General features: G+C 41.6%; 2 protein-coding genes across 3 annotated transcripts in view; one reads left to right on the top strand and one right to left on the bottom strand.

Moving 5' to 3' along the window:
• SH2D1A (SH2 domain containing 1A) overlaps positions 1–5,663 on the top strand; it is a 20,133-nt gene extending 14,470 nt beyond the window's left edge. Inside the window, exon 5 of the mRNA XM_026089537.1 lies at positions 5,657–5,663. Within this exon, the coding sequence (XP_025945322.1) occupies positions 5,657–5,663 (7 nt within the window). The remainder of the gene's footprint in view (positions 1–5,656) is intronic.
• TENM1 (teneurin transmembrane protein 1) overlaps positions 5,663–18,686 on the bottom strand; it is a 251,056-nt gene continuing 238,032 nt past the window's right edge. For both annotated transcript variants that reach the window (XM_026089540.1, XM_026089539.1), the window contains 5 exons: positions 15,957–16,253; positions 11,553–11,940; positions 9,682–10,902; positions 9,069–9,211; positions 5,663–7,640 (listed from right to left, as the gene is read on the bottom strand). In XM_026089540.1, the coding sequence (XP_025945325.1) occupies positions 6,882–7,640; positions 9,069–9,211; positions 9,682–10,902; positions 11,553–11,940; positions 15,957–16,253 (2,808 nt within the window). In that variant the 3' untranslated portion in view covers positions 5,663–6,881. The remainder of the gene's footprint in view (positions 7,641–9,068; positions 9,212–9,681; positions 10,903–11,552; positions 11,941–15,956; positions 16,254–18,686) is intronic.

The following is an 18,686-nucleotide window of genomic DNA, read 5'->3' as shown; positions in this document are numbered from 1 at the left end:
GAAGCGTCCTGTAACTTCGCTACCGGGTGACCCAACGCAGGGTGCCGCGATGCCGCCTGAGCGCTGCCGCCACTGCCGCCGCGAGGAGAGCGTCGCTTTGCCGGCGCCTTCCCGAGCGGGAGCCCGGCGCGGCTCCCTGCCCGCCCCGCTGCCGCCACCCTTGGAGAGCAGGCGTGCTCGTGCCCTTCTCGCCGAGGTCCTCCTTTCACATCTGTGTGATTGTTTCCTTAGGGAGAAAGGAAGGCCATGACTTTTACCTGCAGCCCTCATGAAGACGTCCCCCAGGCATGGCGCACACGTGCTTCCCGGCCTCGCCTCTAGCCCGTGCTCTAGAACAGAACGATTTATACCATAGTTAATACAACTCCATGAGTTTTCCTGTAACATTTGCAGAAATGTGTCTGTAATAGAATTTCTAGATAAAACATTACAAGTTTTAAGTGTCAAAATGCTCTGAATTTAGGTTTGCTTTTTTTTTTTTAAGAGAGAAGATGATAAAAAAAATGTCAGCTACTAAACAGTGTAATGTCTTTTTCTTTTTTTTTTTCTCTTTGTACTCCCAAGTACAAATGTTATCCACTTCAAGACTAGTTCCTAGTTTTTACGTGACTTGGCTTTAGCCTCTTTTGTGCAGACGGTTCTGGTTGAAATTCCTGCAGAACTGGGCCAGGCCCCTTTTGCATCCTCGGAGAAGTTGCTTACAGGAAGGTGTCCCTGCTTGGGTGGGCTGTCCACACGGTGGTGGGTGCATACCCTGCTAAAGCTGTGCCGGGGCGGCACCACAGGCTGCCGATGCCCTGCCACCCCGGGCTCTCTCGCCGTGCCGCGCCGCGCCGCGCAGCAGAGCTGGCCGGTGCAGCCTGCGGGGCGACGGCTCAGCGTTTGCACAGGCAAGCGAAAGCCTGAGCAACATGCGGAGTGCCTGGGAACACCCAGCGAAGCAGGGAATGTTGTTTTTTAGATATTCCCTGTATGTCAAAACCCTCCCCCATATATGATTTAAAAAAATAAATTATTTTTGCATGCTGTTTGCTCCGCTTTTCTTTACCTAGCTGTGTGTTTTGGTCTGCTGCTGCTGCCCCCCCCTCTAGCGCCAGGAGGTCACATCTCCGCGCTTTGCTGCCCACGGCAGGTCACCGGGGTGCCGGCACGGCTGCGTGTGTGGCTGCGCATGGGAGACACGCGAGAGAGCCCCACGCACCCGTCAAAACCCTGCCTCCAGCTCACCGTTGGGCTCCCAGAGCCGTGTGTGTGTGTGTGTGTGTGTGTGTGTGTGTGTGTGTGTGTACAAAAACATTACCTGTAAACCAGCGCTGGGAATAACCATCCCCACGATAAAGCGACAGGTGGACAGTACTGTTGTGACTTGTGAAAATTTTTGTTCATTGCCCTGTTTTCCTCTAGATTAAGGTTGGCTTTCATTTATTTATGGTGCAATGGCTCCCGTTCCTCCCCCCCCCGTGAGGACCCATGCCGTATTTTAGCGTACGTAGTGCTACCATACGCATGAGGCTGCGCCTCCCTGTCACGTAAACCCGCCGGCTAACCCAGGGCCTCCTCTTAATGGTGCAGCACAGTGGCAGATCCAGCTTGAGTCGCTCTTTAATAAAATAGTTAAAAGCTGCTTTTTTTTTAAAATTATTGTTACATAATCGAGCAAACACGAGCCGCGGAGGTGCCGAGCTGAGCGGTACCGGCGCGGGAGGCGACGCCGGGGAGCGCCCGGCTGCTTTGCGCCCGTGGTGCTGGTCGACCCAGACCTTAGTGCTCTGGGGCTCGCGGCCGCCACGCGGCTCCTCCCGGCCCTGCCCTCTAGCAGAGGCAAGCCTCTCCCCGAGCGAGTCCCAGGCAGCTACATCCTGGCTCCGCCGTGTTTCAGCCCACACCAAACCCTCGTGGACCCCAAAACCTCCCGCAGAGCTCCATCGACCGGCCGCCCGGCAGCCTTCTGCCTCCCCTCCCCGCGGCGAGTGCCGGCTGCTCTGATTTCTTCTCGCAAGCGTATTTTTGATATGTGCAATCATTCATCACCATCTATTTGAGGCAGGCCAGGAAATACGATCTCCTGAATGTGTGAGCGCTTCAGCTTTGCTGTTCGGCCCCTACCGCCACCACTGGCTGCACCCGCTCGCTTCTTGGAAGTGTGCTGACGATGATTACCAGAATTTTTTTCTCTCTCTCACATTTTTCTGATGAAATATAGTCACCTGTGCACAGAACCAGGTTGTGATTTCACATGCATTGCTATGAGAACTCTATGCATGAACCTTTGGTGAATCAGAGGTAAAATTTAATATTGCTGGCAACACCCCTCCCTCCCCAAATTTTTGCATCAACCAATATTGTTTGAAGCCTGTAGTTAGGAAGTGCCTCGTCAGCTGTATGGAGGTACTTTTTAATGAAAGAATCAGAATGTCCCAGGTACGTGGTGTAAACGAAGACATTGTCACATGCGATTAGTTTGCACCTTTATTTTTTAAAAATGAAATAGTCAAAGTACTTTCTTTTTCAAATATCGACACATAATATATTAACTTTTAATATTTACAGCGTGTTGCTGGGATGTTCTTGTAGAAAATGCATGCTTCTGGTCTGAAACCCAGAGCAAAATGCATCAGACCATTTCACTGCAGCCATATAACATAAACCTGTACAGTATCCAGTCACTATTCAGCACAGGAGTTAGAGCAGGAATAAAAAAATTGGAACCTATTGTTTCCTAGCAACAAGGCTTAGGCCATTATAACACAATTTCTGTAAGATCAGAACCTCTAACTGGTGTTAGGCAGAAACCGAAGATCTTGGCATACATTGTAAACATTTTTACTTTTCATGAGAACGCTAAAAAGGAACATTGCTCTGACATATAGTGTATGCTATGCTTCTCCTTCTCTTTTATTGACACTTTTGCCAGAAGAATATGAAGATTTTAATGTTTTATCATGGTTCATACAAGTAAAATACTGTCAAGGACACAATCTGATATACTAACATTTATTAAGAGGCTAAAGTCCACCACAAGATCTAAGGAAAAATTGGTAGTTGTCAAACACGTTTCCTTAGACAAATAATGGCCGATGACCAACGCCTAGACAAATCCACAGTAAGAAGCCGAGCTCTACCGGCATCGGTTTCTGTTGAGAAGTGCTGCTTCTTACAGTCAGGATGCTTTTGACCTGAAAATGTTTTGTATCAAGGACAGGTTTAAATAACAGTCAGCATTTGCTGGGGAAAAGCCCTCGGGGTTGTCTGCGGCTGCGTCCGAGAGCCCGGAGCCGCGGAGCCGCGGCGCAGGCGCAGACCGGCGCGCAGAAGCACCTGCCTGGCCCTTGGCGCCGGCCACGAACATCCGGGCTCCTCCGCCCGCACCGCTCGCGCTCTAGCACCTCTACCTCGGCTGCCAACAGCTTCGATCGCCCCGTGCAACGGCTGCTTCGCGGCGCGGCCGCGGCGGGCCCTGCCTTCCCGCCGCGCGGCTGCACGGGGCTCGGCGCGCGGGCCGAGCGCAGCGCTTGGAAAAACAAAACTTCCCCAAAAGTGCGTGAACGCGTGGTTAAAAAAAAGAGAGGCCGCGTCTAACTAACTAGTGTACAACTGAGAGGACGCTGGAGATCTCAAACTAAACAGCTAGAATGTGTATACCGAGTTGCACATTGACCAGTTCATATATATTTATTTGGCTATGTTCTACATATATATCTATATATATATTTATACCTTCGAAATGTTCTAGATTCGCTAAATAAATAAGAAAGCAAAGAAAACATTACTTATATGCACTATTTGTTTGGCTGTTGTAAAAAATATAAGGTATCTTCTCATGGTAGGTACTTTGCTACAGGATAGTGTGCAACAGTGTTTTTTTTAAATTTAATTTGTGTTTTTCCACTTTCAGAACCTTGTTCACAGTGCAGAATGCTAGCATCAAATTATTGGATTTAATTGACAAAAAATTTTCCATGCCATTAATAGTCTTTTTGTTTTTTTCTCATTTGGGTCTCTAGGCTATAGTGCAAAATTAAAAAAGAAAGAAAACTACAAAAACAACACTCAAAAATTGGCCTAACTACCAGAAAATAACAAAAAACAATGGAGACTGAAATATTCCCTGCCTCCATCTGAGGTTGTTCATGAACAAGATGGTCCAAAGCTATTTGTCTGCTATAGTTCTCATCAATCACTACTGGCTGGCCCACATGTAGGTGCACCACCAGTCTCCAGTGCTCTTGTATTAGTTATTTGTTTCTTTAGCACTGGTATCTCAAAATGACATTTATTTTTAGTTTTCTAAATTCCTGAAACTGTTATAAGGAAGGCTTTTTTTTTTTTTTTTTTTTGTAACAGGGCCATGTAATGTCATGTGATTCTTTATACATCAATATTCTTGTAAGAAATATTATTCAAAAATGTACCTTCGAATGTCTACCCAGGAACTGGGAAATGCCAAATCTACTTTCAGAGACAAACCTGTAATACATGTCACTCTTTGACCTTTTGGCATAATATGAGAACAACAATAATCAAGGCAGTATTAAAAAACACAGCTGTAGGTAATACAAAGTGCATTTCCTGCATATAATACAAATATAACTTTAAGAAACTAAAGGCACAAGCTAACTAAATATGTATTACATACTAGAAATGCACAGTTCAAGGTAATTCTAAGAGCTTCAAATATTTGTTTATAATGGATATTTAAAGCAGTTTGAAAATGATACTTCATTAGTGAATTGCAAAAAAGTATAATTGCTTAAAATATAAGTAAAATAGACTCTAATATTGACATCTTGGATCAGTGATAAAATACATCATCACGTTTATGAATGCACTCTCTATATACAGTTCATAAATTATTCTTCCATTGATTAAAAGTATATTAGAGGCTCAAGGACTTTGAAGGTCCATTTTTAGGCTGGTGTGGAGGTATTCAAATTCTCCATGATTTTATGGAAAATTGCAGAAATCAGAGCTATCAAATGTGGATGTCGCCAGCTCCAAACTCTGCACATTAGTTAATGATGAGCCTGATCCAGATGCGCATGTGCGGATTTCAGTCCAAATTCCCCGCCAGGTCGGGGAGCAGAGGGTGCCCTCAGGGCCAGGCTCCGGCTCAGCCCGATCCCGCAGAGCAGCCGCGAGGCCCTACAGAGGCGCTCGTGGCGCGAGGCCGAGACCCGAGGCCACACCTGATGGGTGGGCATCTGCTCTGACAGTCCAGTTCAGGCTCATCTCTAACTTCGGTGCAGTCTGCTCCACTTGCCCAAAAACAAGGGAAAAAAGAAAAGTGGAAAGAAACGAAGAAAGACAAAGAAAGCACTTTGTTGGCTTCGGTAAATATGAGTAGAAATTGCTTCAATATATTTGCCATGTCTGTTTTGAAAGAAGTGTGCAATAACACCACTGTTACGGATACACAGGCTCTATAACAAGACTTCTAGCTCCCTCCGAAAGTCAGTAAAGGAAATCTGCTTACCCACCCCCATCCCACCCCGCCATGTGCCTCCACCCCCCCCCAAGATAATCAGGTCTTTTAAAAATGACAAGCTAAAAAAAGGATCTCCTACTCTGCTATGAAATAACTGTGCCAGCGGCGCATGATACCTTGGGAAATAAAAATTTCTGCCCATGCAATATAATGTTTTTCTGTGCACTCTAGATATTGAGCTGAAAAGTGAAGAGTCATCTCCAAAATGTTCTACGTTTATCAACATATTTACTATCCACACTTAGGTTCATCAACTCCCAACCCACCAATCTTCTTCAGACTCAAAAAACCAACAGGATTACAACAAGATTATTAAACTGAGATGAAAACAACATGAGGCCTAAAACCAACACTGCGATTTACAAATGATTTGTGAAGAGTCCTGGTCCAACAGATATGGGGGGTACTGGTCCTGCAGGGCTTGCTTTTTAATTGCCACTGGCACTGCACCAACCCTCCCAGCTGGGCGACAAAGGTCGTCCCAAAAGCACTGAGTTAAAGCCCAATCCACAGAGACTCCCGTTGACTTCAGTGCTATCAAAGGACTTTTCGGTCCATCTCTGACACTCAGCTGGACCTCAGCAGTGCCCTGCGACACCGCACCCCTCGGCCAGGGTGCTCTGCAGCTACACAGGCGTTAGCAGACTCCAGCATAACTCAGTGCCCACAGAAGACCTCGGGGAGAGAGGCCGCCACGTGCAAAACCAGACACAACGTGGCTCTCGTCACTGAGTGAATGAGAGGTGGCTATGGCCGAGCAAAGGTAAATGTCATAGGGGACAGCCTTTACGTACTGTTGTATCCAATACAAGCTGTATTTTCCAGGTTTGGAAATCCCTGACATTATAGCTGTGAAGAATGACGTGTGCTGGGTTGGTGAGCAATTAGGAAGTTTCCGCACCTGGTCTGGTTTTTGCATGCCGCGCCCTGAATCTATGGGACATCTCACTGGAATAAAAGCTACCCAGGAAACAGGGGTTGCAGAATCAGGCTCTATAACCTTTTAAATAACCGGTGAATTAAAACCAACAACAAAAAAGACGTGTTTCTTTAGAAGACAGCAGAGCATGCTGCGTTCCCAGGCACCTCGTGCGGCGGTGCGGGGCGGCCGCTGCGGCACCTTGCGCTTGAGCTGTGCCGCTGGACTGCTAGCGCTCTGCCTTGGAAACCTTTGAATACTGCCACACAAGAACTAAAAATCTCCACTGTCATCTCTCAAAGAGTTAAACGAACAGTATTAAAATACCATCTTTTGTCACATTTAAAGGCAGTTGGATATGTTTTTTCCTCTATATTTATATATACAGAGTTCTGATCTAGAAAAACCAATACAATAAACCATTTTATGTTTAAAAACAGGCAGTCTTTGGTGACGCAAAGGCAGAGATTTTCTTTGTTACCTTCTGCCTATTTCACTCTGTCTCATAAAGTGAATATTATTGGCACTGTCAGAAAGTTCTAGATACTGCTCCACAGATAAAACAAAATATCCATCGTAGCCTTGTACCCGCCCAGTGCTTAAAAGCTGCTGTTTCTCTCCATCTGTCCATGCCCTAATCCCTTCTTCCCCTTCCTGCAGCCGTCTTTGTTCCTTAGTCCAGGCCTGAACAACTGCCCTCTGCCTGGCTATTTCTAAGACATGGTTCTTTTCTTCTTCTATGGTTGTTCCATACCGAACATTAAAGCACAGAGCACCGTGCTGGAGCTGTATATCAGCAAACCGTCTAGTCCTTCCATTTATCACAGAAGTCATCTGGGATACAGTGACATTGACACCATTCTCCAAAATGCGTCGTCCACCGGTGTTGCCAATGAGCGTCAAATCTTCTTCTAAGGACCCCAGCTTGATGAAGTAATGGGTGTCGCGGCCCTCTATGGTGAAATGCAAGTTCTCCAGATAGTGAGCGTTGTTGAGGATGGCAGCAATGCGCCGGCTGTCCTCGTTAGCCACGCCTATAATGTCTGCTGTCACTATACCATCCTTGATAGCAAATTTGATGCCTTTTCCAAAAACTGAAGGAATAGCTGCAAACCTGGCTTGCTTCACTCCTTCATAGCATTTGCCATCACTATACCTGGGTGTCATAGGAAGCTGATCCAAAGATATGAAGTTCCGGAGTTGCTTTTGTAGCTCACACTGAATACCAAGGATAGTCTGGAAAAGAAAATACCAACAAAAGTTAAAGGAGAGGAATTCTGCAGCTCATTATAGTGTCTCACAATCCCTATTAATCTCTTAACTGCTTGGAATGGATCTTCTAAATCTGTTTGCAAATCGTCATGCACAAATACAGAGCTTGGGTATATGCACAGGGCTTCTAACCACCTAGGGTATTGCTTCTGGTCTCTTGGACTCTTTAGTTTCCACGAATCAAATTGAAAATTTGTTTATCACAAATGGTATTTTCATGTTTATTCTTTCTTTTCTTCTCCCTCTCCTCCTTGAATTGTTATTCTAATGGCTGGTCTTTCAGCTTGTAGGCTTGGGGAAACTCGAATTCAAAGCTGTACCCTGTCATGTGATTCTAGACAAATCACTCAGCCTCTGCGCGTCTCATTATGTCTTCTGTAAAACAGCAACAACCCTTTCTACAGCTCATTCCTTAAGGAAAGCAGACTGTGAAGATCTCAAGACAATAGAACAATAGGAACCAGGCAAGTACATAAGATCTGTAGATCTTACTCCCCACTGAGGACAAGAAAATCTTACTTCCAATCATGTCTTCCCTTTTAACACTCTACCTGTCACTGCACTCTTTCTGTGCCTTTGTAATATCTTCTTTAACCTGTGAGAATTTTACATGGACACGTTCCTAAATCTGGAACCACCTCTGATCCTCCAGCCCTTCGCACTTTGTGCAGTCATCTGTGAATAGGAAAGGATCTCTTCTCCCTCCTCTTTTTAAAACATGCTATTTTGTTCAGAGATGCTCATGTGTTTAAAAGCAAAACATGAACACCTGCTCAGCATATCTCTTGGTAGTTCAGCTTGTGGCAGTTTCATGGATTGCTGGACACAGATAGCTTCTGCATGGCTATTCTTGAGGGACGATAAGCCCTGGAGCCGGGTTGAGCTTTACAGCTAAAAAAACAATAGACCCCTCCCCCCCCCAAATCCACAACAGCAAAATTTCTGTTTTCCTGCAAAAAAGTTTTGCAGAGGAATAGACTTGTAAAGCTGTTCATATCCTCGGTGATTTTGCATATCCTGCTGTGACACCTTTGCAATCGAAGATGAAAATCTGTTGTTTTAATTTTTTAATTCCCTAAAATTTTGTGTAGCTTGTTCAATTTTCACACAAGCACCTTCATCCTTTCACCTGTGCTGCCCCCCCAGTTTGGAGGGTTTCTCTGTAAGCAGCTGCAAGGTTTCCTCATTACGTTCCTATAAGCTCCTTACAACTCTCCTCTGCTGCGATGCCAGTAAACAATGTGACAACAGTTAGTTTGCTAGCATGATTAGACTATTTGCCTATCAAATTGAAAGATATTGCCACATTGTTTCCTTGGTCTCCATTATTTTCTAAAAAAAGTTCCTTAATTTAGAATTAGAAACATCTGAACAGTCAGAGTTTTTGCTAACCTTTCCGGGATCCCACTCTTGGGTTTTTGTTTGAAGCTGTAAAAGTTCGTACGTTGTCTCCAAAGCTTCTATCTCTGGTTTTGGGAATCCAGGTAGTACGTTGTGTAACTGGAAACCAAACAGCTCTAGCCAACTTCCAATGTCTACAAAACAAAACAAAGCATTCTAGCAGTAAGGCATGTAAATTTTAGAAATCCCAGCTATGTAGAAATAATGATTTCACATCAATTTATGTTTTCAGTACTGGTTTCAGCATTTATTGAAGAAAACAAATGATCTGATTAAAAAACATAGCTATACTGAAATCAATAGTGTACCTTCTTTCCACTTAAAATGGAAAAAATTCAGATTATGATGCCTCCACTCTTCTTCTTATTTTGGCATGTAGAAAAGCAGCAGATACAACTATCAATTATTTTATCGATTATCTAAAAGGCTATAGAAAATAGATAAAGCTCCGTAAGATGGTAGCTATTAAAGAAATGACTTTAACATATGCAAGAGTAGAGCCAAACAGTATTTTCTGAATGAGTGCAAATGACTTCTGAAGTCTTGGATCCATACAGGAATTTGATCCCAGACTGTATTTTCATAAGAAATATGTTACTTTTACCTGTTGTATACTTAGCAACATCCTGGATTCTGCCAACAGGGTAGTTATTTTCAAATGAGTAGAGATTAAATGGTTGTGGGACAGCATTCAGGTGTTTCCATATATGATGATTTGGTGTTGTCCACCGACCAGCAATAATGTCATAATCCCGCTGGCCCAGATGCACTAGTTTAGTAAGGGAATCATAGAGTCCTCCATGAAAACCAATGATAACCTGGAAATCTGGATTTGTGTCCTGGTAGATCTCCCCATAGGGAGTGTACAAAATTTCTTTTATGACCTGGCCCCGACTGCTGAATACAGCTAGAGGTGTTCCAGTATTATCGCAAGCAACATAATATTCTTCTCCACTGCTTAATTCCATTGCAATGAGATGACCTTGAAGATCATAATATAGGGATGTTATTTCTGAGCTAGTATGATTGTACAAGTGAGTAACTCTTATTGGGTTGGAGAGATCAGCATAGAAGAATTGTAGGTGTTGTCCGAGACTTGATTTGCTTGCAACTCGTCTTCCAAGACCATCATAACAGTATTGCACAGTCCAGCCAGACACTTTGTTGTAAGCTTTGTTCAGCAGACCATTGGAGTTGTACTCAAAGATTTCATTGCCTCTTTGTCTGAGAAAACCATCTTCATCCATTTTATACTGAATTTCTCCAAGTCTGGTAATGCGATCTCTAAGATCGTATCTCAGAGGAGTGAGGCGAGCACTATTTCCATGACTCAGCAAGTTGATGTTGCCATTAAGGTCATAGCTGTATCGCCATTGGGTTTTATCATTCACAGACACAGTCTGAAGTTGACCATCAGCATCATATTCATAAAAGTATCTTGTTATATTGGCATCTACACCTACACGTATATCGCAGATCACCATACGACCCATATTATCATACTGGATGGTCATCCAGTAAGCGATAGATTTAAGAATCTCATATTGTACTTCGATCACCTGGCCATTGGCACTAAAAATTTTGGTATGCTTCATCACACTGGTGGTTATAACTTGGTTTAAATCATAATTAATAACACTGAATTTCCCGAACTGTTCAGTCCTGCCAGAGACATCAACATAACGGTACAGATCTATGGGAAGAGGTGTCTCGTTTATCATGGCCTGCATGCTTGTGACACGGAAATTGTTGTAGCTGTAGTCAAATCTGGCATTTACAAGCCCTTCTTCACTAAACCTGAAGATCTGGCGACCAATAAGTGGACCTGTGCATAATAAATAGGGGAAAGGGGAAAAGCAAGGTAAATAATGAATTATGTCCACAGTATACTTACAGAACTAGCAAAGACAAGCTATGAACTCAAATAGTCTCAGACTGTACTATTAAGTAAGAATAAGTTAGATTATTCTCTCATAAACCTTTATTAATGCTTGCTCTTCAAAATATTTATATTTTATTAACATTTGTTTAAGTGAATGCTATTTTATTCATAATTATGATTTCTATTTACTTACAAGATAATTCTAACCTTATTTGACATGGTGATTTCCTTCCTCATATAAACAATCCCTTTGAATTTATGTTATGTTATGGTATAAACAGAGAAACTTGAAAATACAAACAATAAAACAACTTGATTTAGTATTTAGCAAATATCCACACAGTGGAATAAAAACAATCAAACATTAGAAGAGCTATTCCACACCAAGCAATAAAAAGAAAACTGTGTATTTCAAATGGGACAGCTATATATGCCTGTGGACACAGACACAGAAATATACACGCGTATTTTTCTATTGAAACATAAAAATAAGAACTTTTATATATAAAAAATAATGGAATTTCATGCCAGGCAAGTGGTGTTAGCAGAATCAAGGCCAAAAACTTTAGCAAAGTAGTCACAGTCACACGAACCTGTTTGCCTGTATCTGATGGTGCAGATGAACCCATCATGCATTAAGTGTATCGTTTTAATAACCCCAGAAGATTCCTCGTAGGTGAAGGTGACTTGGGTAGTATCGTAAAGAATCTCTGACAGTCGGGACTGTTTGGTGTATTTGTAGAGGACTCTGCGTCCTGTTCCAGGATATAATGTTTGCAGAAGGCGTCCATCCCTGGTGAAATCTTGCATGAAAGCAGCGTTACTGTCGGGTGGGGTGTAGATGTTCCGGTAGTACCCGACGGAGAGCATGGTCTGCAGGCCGTGGCGCACCATGCTCGGCATGGTAACTGAGAGCAGGTAGTCTGACTGGTCGTACTCAAAGATGTAGCGGCGCTGGCTGTGCAAGAGGAGCATCACCGACTGCAATCAGACAGGAACGGCAGTGTCAGTGGCTGAGCAAGCAAATGATCATTAATCTAGTGAGTGCCTGAAGATTAAGGAAACGCTGAAACAACCATCCACTCTTGTAGTTTGCTCTTACTGTTTGCATTACCCAAAGTAAAGCTCCAGGAAACCTGGCCATTGGTGTGTCTCAGAACAGAAAGGGAATGATAATAAGTCAAGATGCAAGGACCCCAAACTGGAAGGCAGATGTGGCTCTCAGTAGCATTTCAGCCTCATGCTGACTTGCTGTGCTGCTCTGAAATATTTAGGTCATTCTCTCAGGAAGCAAAAACAGAGGGAACCTCTCCTTCCCATGCACAGGTGGAGCATCTGTTCCAGCAATGGTACAGATGGTGTGCATGAGGTGCTTAGCTTTTATTGGCACTGTGCATATTTCTAGCATAGACATACACCTCTGTGTGTCTTCTACTAAAGGCATGTTGCCCTAGAGGTCAGAGTACCCCCAGGCTTATGGATTGATCAAAATGCTCTGCAGGTTCTTTGGTATGATTACTTCTACCTCTGGCATTTAATATTTAAAAAGAATGTAATTTCTACACCAGTACTTGAAAACTGCCCTGTGTTGGTTAATCACGGCTCGTCAATGACATCTTGCTTGTTTGTTTGGCAGATGAATGTGCAAGCATGGCAGACATATTTTCTTGTGCAAATTTAAAGTTTGCATTCTCCAAACCCTTTCCACCAGTCACGTTTAAGGTCACAGAGCGCAGAGTACAAGCCCAGTGGTGAAGTGTCACTGTCGAAACAAGCATAATGAAAACACAGAGGGAAGATCCATGGGAGAACTTTGTAGCACTCTCCCGGCTCTAATAAGCGGCTTGGCTGTACTTGAGCACTGTACATCCTTACCACAACGTCTGAGCTTAAACATAGCTCTGATATTGCAAAGTTCTTGGGCCAATTCTACCAGGCGCATAAGCAAACTTGTGCTTTTGCACAATTGAGGCAAAACAAATTCTTTTGAGGAACATTGCAATTGTGCTTTTTCACAAAGCATTGGGGAAAGAAATCAGAAAAAAGACTATTTTCTCTAAGCTCAAAAAACTGTGGGAAGAAAACACCACAGGCTCAGCCTGCAATGGGTTAAGTAACTTTGGCTTAAGCCACTTTGCTCTGACAAATGCCCGAGGTGCCTACTGGAAGGGCTGAAGATAGGCTAAGCCTCAGCCATCCTCCCTCCCCTTCCCTGCTCGCCCTCCCAAGGTGTGTTTCTTCCTGCCTTTGGCGAAAGACATCTGTCACCTGTATGCAAGCCAGGGAGCACCAGCACATGCCACTCGCAGCTTAGCCCGTGCCAACTGGTGACGATAGCCCTTTCTACCAAGCTTTTTCTGCCCGCTTTGTTGCTGGTCTGCCAAGCACTTCTAACATACATGGTGCTTATTTTATTTTCACCTTCAGTCACCAGTCCCCAATCTGCAGTAAACCACTGGCTGAACTCTCTCCTAGCACTGATGTGATGCCTCACTCTATATACAGCTCCCGGGCCTGTTTTTAAGCTGTCTGCCATTGACAGAGTATGAATAACAAGATCAGAAACATCTCTAATATAACTTTAGTGCCCCTGTGTGCCATTTTTGCAGTATTTTGTGGCTTTTCCACTTTTGTCCAGGATAGTAAAAGGACAGACACTAGACGGATTGGGGACTTAATATCCTATCTGTAGTATGAGAGGATACTATAAAGAGAAATGAAGTAATTCCCTATTCAGCCTAATAATATTACAATAGATTTTTGAACTATTTACACAAATTGGGCTCTAATTGTTTTAAAGGATTTCAGAGTGTAGCTCATAAAATTTCCAAAACTCCTGGTCAACCGCATATGATTGATGTCATGTGACATACTGAGAAACAGTGGCAACTACTTGGAGCTCTGCTGGGAATACACGGAAATGCTGCAGATGGCCGCTAGATGTCATTTCTGTCCAACATACACACGCCATCGCTCATCTATTTTGTCTGGCTGTAAACAGCAGGATTTCAGACTTAAGCTTTGAGAACTCAGGAGATTTTATATGGCCATTAACTAATTACTGAAAGGGACCAAAACAAGGGAAACTGAATCTGATTAGTAAAACCCATTTACAGTACTACTATCATAGTGCTTTTAAAACTTAAATTATTGTGACTAACCTTGAAAAGGAGAGATTCATGAAGACACACAATTAACTCACAAAGTGCTAATAAATGAAAAAGTAAATACCTATAAATTGGAAGTGAACTAAATAATTGATTTTTTGATAAAAGGAATCACGGGGTCTCATGAGGTTTCAGACAACCTTTAACAATCATTATATAATTAACACAATGAGCTATTGACTTTAAAGGGGCCACAAAATGGTATCTCAGTGTCTAATTTCCACAGTGAATTTGTTCTTCTTTGGAACAAACAGTGATGAAGGTATATTAAATAGCTGAAAGATTATGTCCATGGTGTCTATGACTTTCAATAATTTTAATGACAAGTTACAGCATCAATCAAGCCTGCTTCTACCTGAACCAGTATGCTCTTGCCATTTGCTTCTACAAGATCAGGATTTGGCCATTTGTGCAGAATTCTAGCACATCAGTTTTAAGTTATATGACTTATTTATAAGCTCATCAACAGCTATGAACAGATAAAGTGGTTTGGAAAGATAAAAGCATACATCTTTCCAAAATTACGGTCCATTAGGCCCAAAGAAGAAATAAAAGATACTCTGAAAGGCACATTGCCCAAATATTTGAAAGCTGTACTAAATGCCTGTTTACTTGCAATCTGCAGAAGAGCACACAGACAAAAGAAGCCCTGACAAATTTATCTGAAGCAAACTTCTGAAGCTTCTAGGGCTTGCCAATCTTGTTAACAAGTGCAAAAGCCATCCTGCATGCAGACAAGGAAGGAATCACATTTTTACGCATTCGCCAGTGTGAATCGTTTTTTTCTCTGGGTTAGATACAAGTCTTTTGAGGATGAGGCTTAAACACATTCAAAATAAGTACAGCAAAGTTTATCTTAAAAGTACACATTTGGAACTTTTAAATATATAAATAACTTCAAAGTCATTGGATTTCTTGCATGCAATACTCCAGTCAGTTTTACCTCACCTGCCCCTTTCTAGCCTTTCCCTGTGGTTAACAGGTTCAGAAAAAATGTTTTGCAAACTCAGGGTATATTGGAGAGTCTAAGCCTGTGCTATTTAGAATTTTAAAAGGATGCTATGCGAATATGAATTCACACTAAGTTCTGAAAGCTTTAAAAATACAGATTGGCTTTTTGGATTTGAGAGAAAAAAATAGTATCAAATGAGATGCATCAATAGATGAACGATACGCAGTTTTCAGTGACTATTAGATTTTCCACTTTGTTATACAGAATGGCAACATGTTTTTCAACAGTGAGAGGTTCACTTGAACTTGGACTGAGACCAATTTTACCTACCTACTAAACAAATCGGAGGTGCTAATAAATTTATTCATAACTAAACTACAGTTGGTTTGAACTGGTGTCATACGGGCTTAAGCATTTTAATCTACACTTTTTTTTTACATCTGAAAACTGTCTACAGTATTCTAATAAAAGATATGAGCTGAATTTAGATAAAAAGTCAAAGTTGGTGGTTTAATTCAGTGTGCTTAATTTAACATAAATGTGTCACTGAATAATGTTACAGTTTGTAGCCTTATTTATTTTGCATTAACATTCAGATTTGAATTTCTTTTGGAAAAAGTTTCTGTTTTCAAATCAATCTGTAGAAATTAAATTAAAAAAATTTCACTGAATTTTAGTTTTAATAAGTGATTAAACACAATTCTGATGTGAGATGACTGTCCAAAGACATGTAGTTACATAATTGTATGCAATTTCTGCTTAAAAAGTCTTACATACTCTTGCTAGAGATATGATTATAACATTGTTCACAATACAGTATCTGTATCAAAACAAATATTTTCTCCTTGGTTCAACAATCCACTTTTAAAATGATTTACCTTTTCTAAATACGTGTAACTCCATATTTTACCATCTGCCCATGTTCTGGAAATTATGTTCCCACTTGGATCATATTCCATTTTCTCAGTCCAGGTTCCTCTTTGGATATAGGTCACTAATCCAGAATGTGAATAACTGATATTGACCTCATTATACTTGCTGATGGGTGACCACAAAATTGGGCGTCCTGTCTGGTCATACATAATCCGAAGAGTGAATTTTCGGTGATCATCGTAAATCTTTCCTGTTCTGCTTACATGATCAAAATCAATGGATAGCAGATTTCTATTGTGGGCCTAAATACAAAGATACAGCAAGATAAAAAAAAGATAAAAACAATGCATATTAATTACATACAATAATTCTAATCAAAATGTGCAATGGTTTAACAGTACGATTGTGAATTCAGTGCTTACTAAAGACAAGAAAACAGAAAAATATTCTCATGAGAAACAGGAGGACTGAGAAACAGAAAACCCTACTTGCATCCAGTTTCACTGCACGTCACATTACATGATGCTTCCTATTTCCATGTGCTCAACTTTCTATCCTCTCTGCTCTCCTCTTTTCCTAAGCTCTTCTTCTTTTCCCTTTCTCCTCAACTTTCATCTTTCTACGAACTGACTTTTTGATGCCAGTGAAAGATGTGCAGCTGAGTTGTGTTCACAAATTAAGAGAACCACCCTCTCCCGCATACTCCCTGCCGAACTCCATTCATATTGGGAGGTTAGCTGCTCCTCGGGGACAGCCGACGGTGGGCTGCACACAGACACCGGGAAGGGAAGAGTGATGTTTGCGGGTACCCACGGCCCAGTGGCTGCGGCAGCAGCGCCCGGCGCTCTGCAGCTCTTGCCCTACCTTCGGGCCTGCGCAGCTCACACTGGTGGGGGAAGAGCCAAGTCAAACGCTGAGCCAGAGTCCCAGAGACAAAATATATTTATCCAGTGCTCTCATCATCTGCCTTCTTAAATGATGCAAGTCACTGGGCAGTCACTATTAACATTAAACTCCATTTAAATCAGGGATATAATTTAGGGAACCCTAAAACATTGTTTATTGACATGTCTTTTTCAAATCATTGCTCCATGCGCTCATTGTATTAATTCACTATATTTCAGCATCATTTGTATTAATCTATTCCAGTTAATAAATTGCAAGGTAATTCCTTGCAGCAGAGATGATGCCAGTTCAGGTGTTCGCATGGTGCCCAGCACAGTGCTTGGTCCTCACCGAGACCTGCAGGCATAGCTGTAAAGTAAATGGTTAAGAATGCCTGTTTAATAATTCAAGCTGTGATCATATGGTGGTAGTGATTAGAAAGAACATCTTTCCTTTCCTCTTTCTGTTTTTAGATACAAAATAATTTGAAAATCTAGAAGAAGCAGGTGTTCTTTCTTCAACTACCATTCCTGTGGTTTTATATGCACACATGTCTAACTTTAATACTGCTCATTTACAATAGCTGTAAAATACCTATGTACTCCTGTAGACTGCTGTAACTATTACAATTTATGCTCTAATGATTGTTAAGGAGCCCAAGTAAAATGTGATGCTTGGTTCAACTATATTTGCTTGTATACAGTCTGATGGATTAAGTTTATGATAATATATTTCTTTGCAAACTTCCTGCAATTTCTGAAAAAAATTGCTGGTGGTAAAACATCTGAAAAGCAAGCAGGGGATATACCCTGGCTCATATTCATTTACTATCTATGTACATATTTAATGTTCTTATTGCTATTATTATTATTATTATTGTAGGATACAGACAGTAAAAAGGAAAGTCTTGAATACAAATCTCTTGCAATCTAGACTTCAGGAATGATACAATCAATAAGAATGAAAATCAAATAGAGGCAGAATTAGCAGTGAAGAAGGGTAAGAGTAGTATTTAAAAGCTCACATAGTTAAAATAGGTATGTGTATATTTTATTACTTCCTTTGTATTCCATATTTTACGTCTCGTTTGTTTACTTTCTTAAACAAGATTTAACATAAAATCTAACACCCGTCTCAAGGCAAGATGGGGTAAAACATGGGCACCAGCCCTCATTTCTATGTTGTCACTGAAACGTTGATTCCAAATCTCAGTGGTTTCTGGAAGATGACTCCTCCAGCATATATAAAACTTAGTAAGGTGCTCCTAAGAGAGAACGGAGCTCATGTATGTTATTACAAGCTAGGAAGAAATGGTTTCTAAAAGCCACGTCAGGCCAGAATTTCAGCTGATGAAAACAGGGAGAAAATTCAGCTGATTTCAATAACAATGCTAGTGGTTCATAAACAGATATATTTATTACATATTTTAAAACATTATTTGGCTATGCTTTCATTAGTTCTAGTGCCAGAAATTTTGCAATGCAAATAATCACACAAGTGTATCATTCTTGAGTTTAAGTCTCAAACCCAAAGTATCTAAAATGTGCAAATTGGAGGAGATGATTATATTACTTCCTTTTCTGTATTTTGATTTGAGTGGAAGTAAACTGATATACAGTAGCTCCTCAGGGTCCAGAGGAGGTCCTGTCATTAGGACTTGCTATAAGACTGGTTAGTAAAGGGGAATAATTTCCTAAATACTATAATGAACATATTTATCAAAGCCTATGTGTAAAGGACTTTTGAATTGAATTGGGGCCAATGCATTATCTCCATTTTTGTTATTTAAAAAAAGAAAGATAGTACGCATAAATAAGTAAGACCGGCCAAGCATCCAATTTTCAATTTTG

This window comes from Apteryx rowi, unplaced genomic scaffold (assembly GCF_003343035.1).
Source record: "Apteryx rowi isolate R43461 unplaced genomic scaffold, aptRow1 scaffold_82, whole genome shotgun sequence".
NCBI classification, from domain to species: domain Eukaryota; kingdom Metazoa; phylum Chordata; class Aves; order Apterygiformes; family Apterygidae; genus Apteryx; species Apteryx rowi.
The sequence above is the reverse complement of the archived record's forward strand: the minus strand, read 5'-3'. Positions and strand labels throughout refer to the sequence as shown.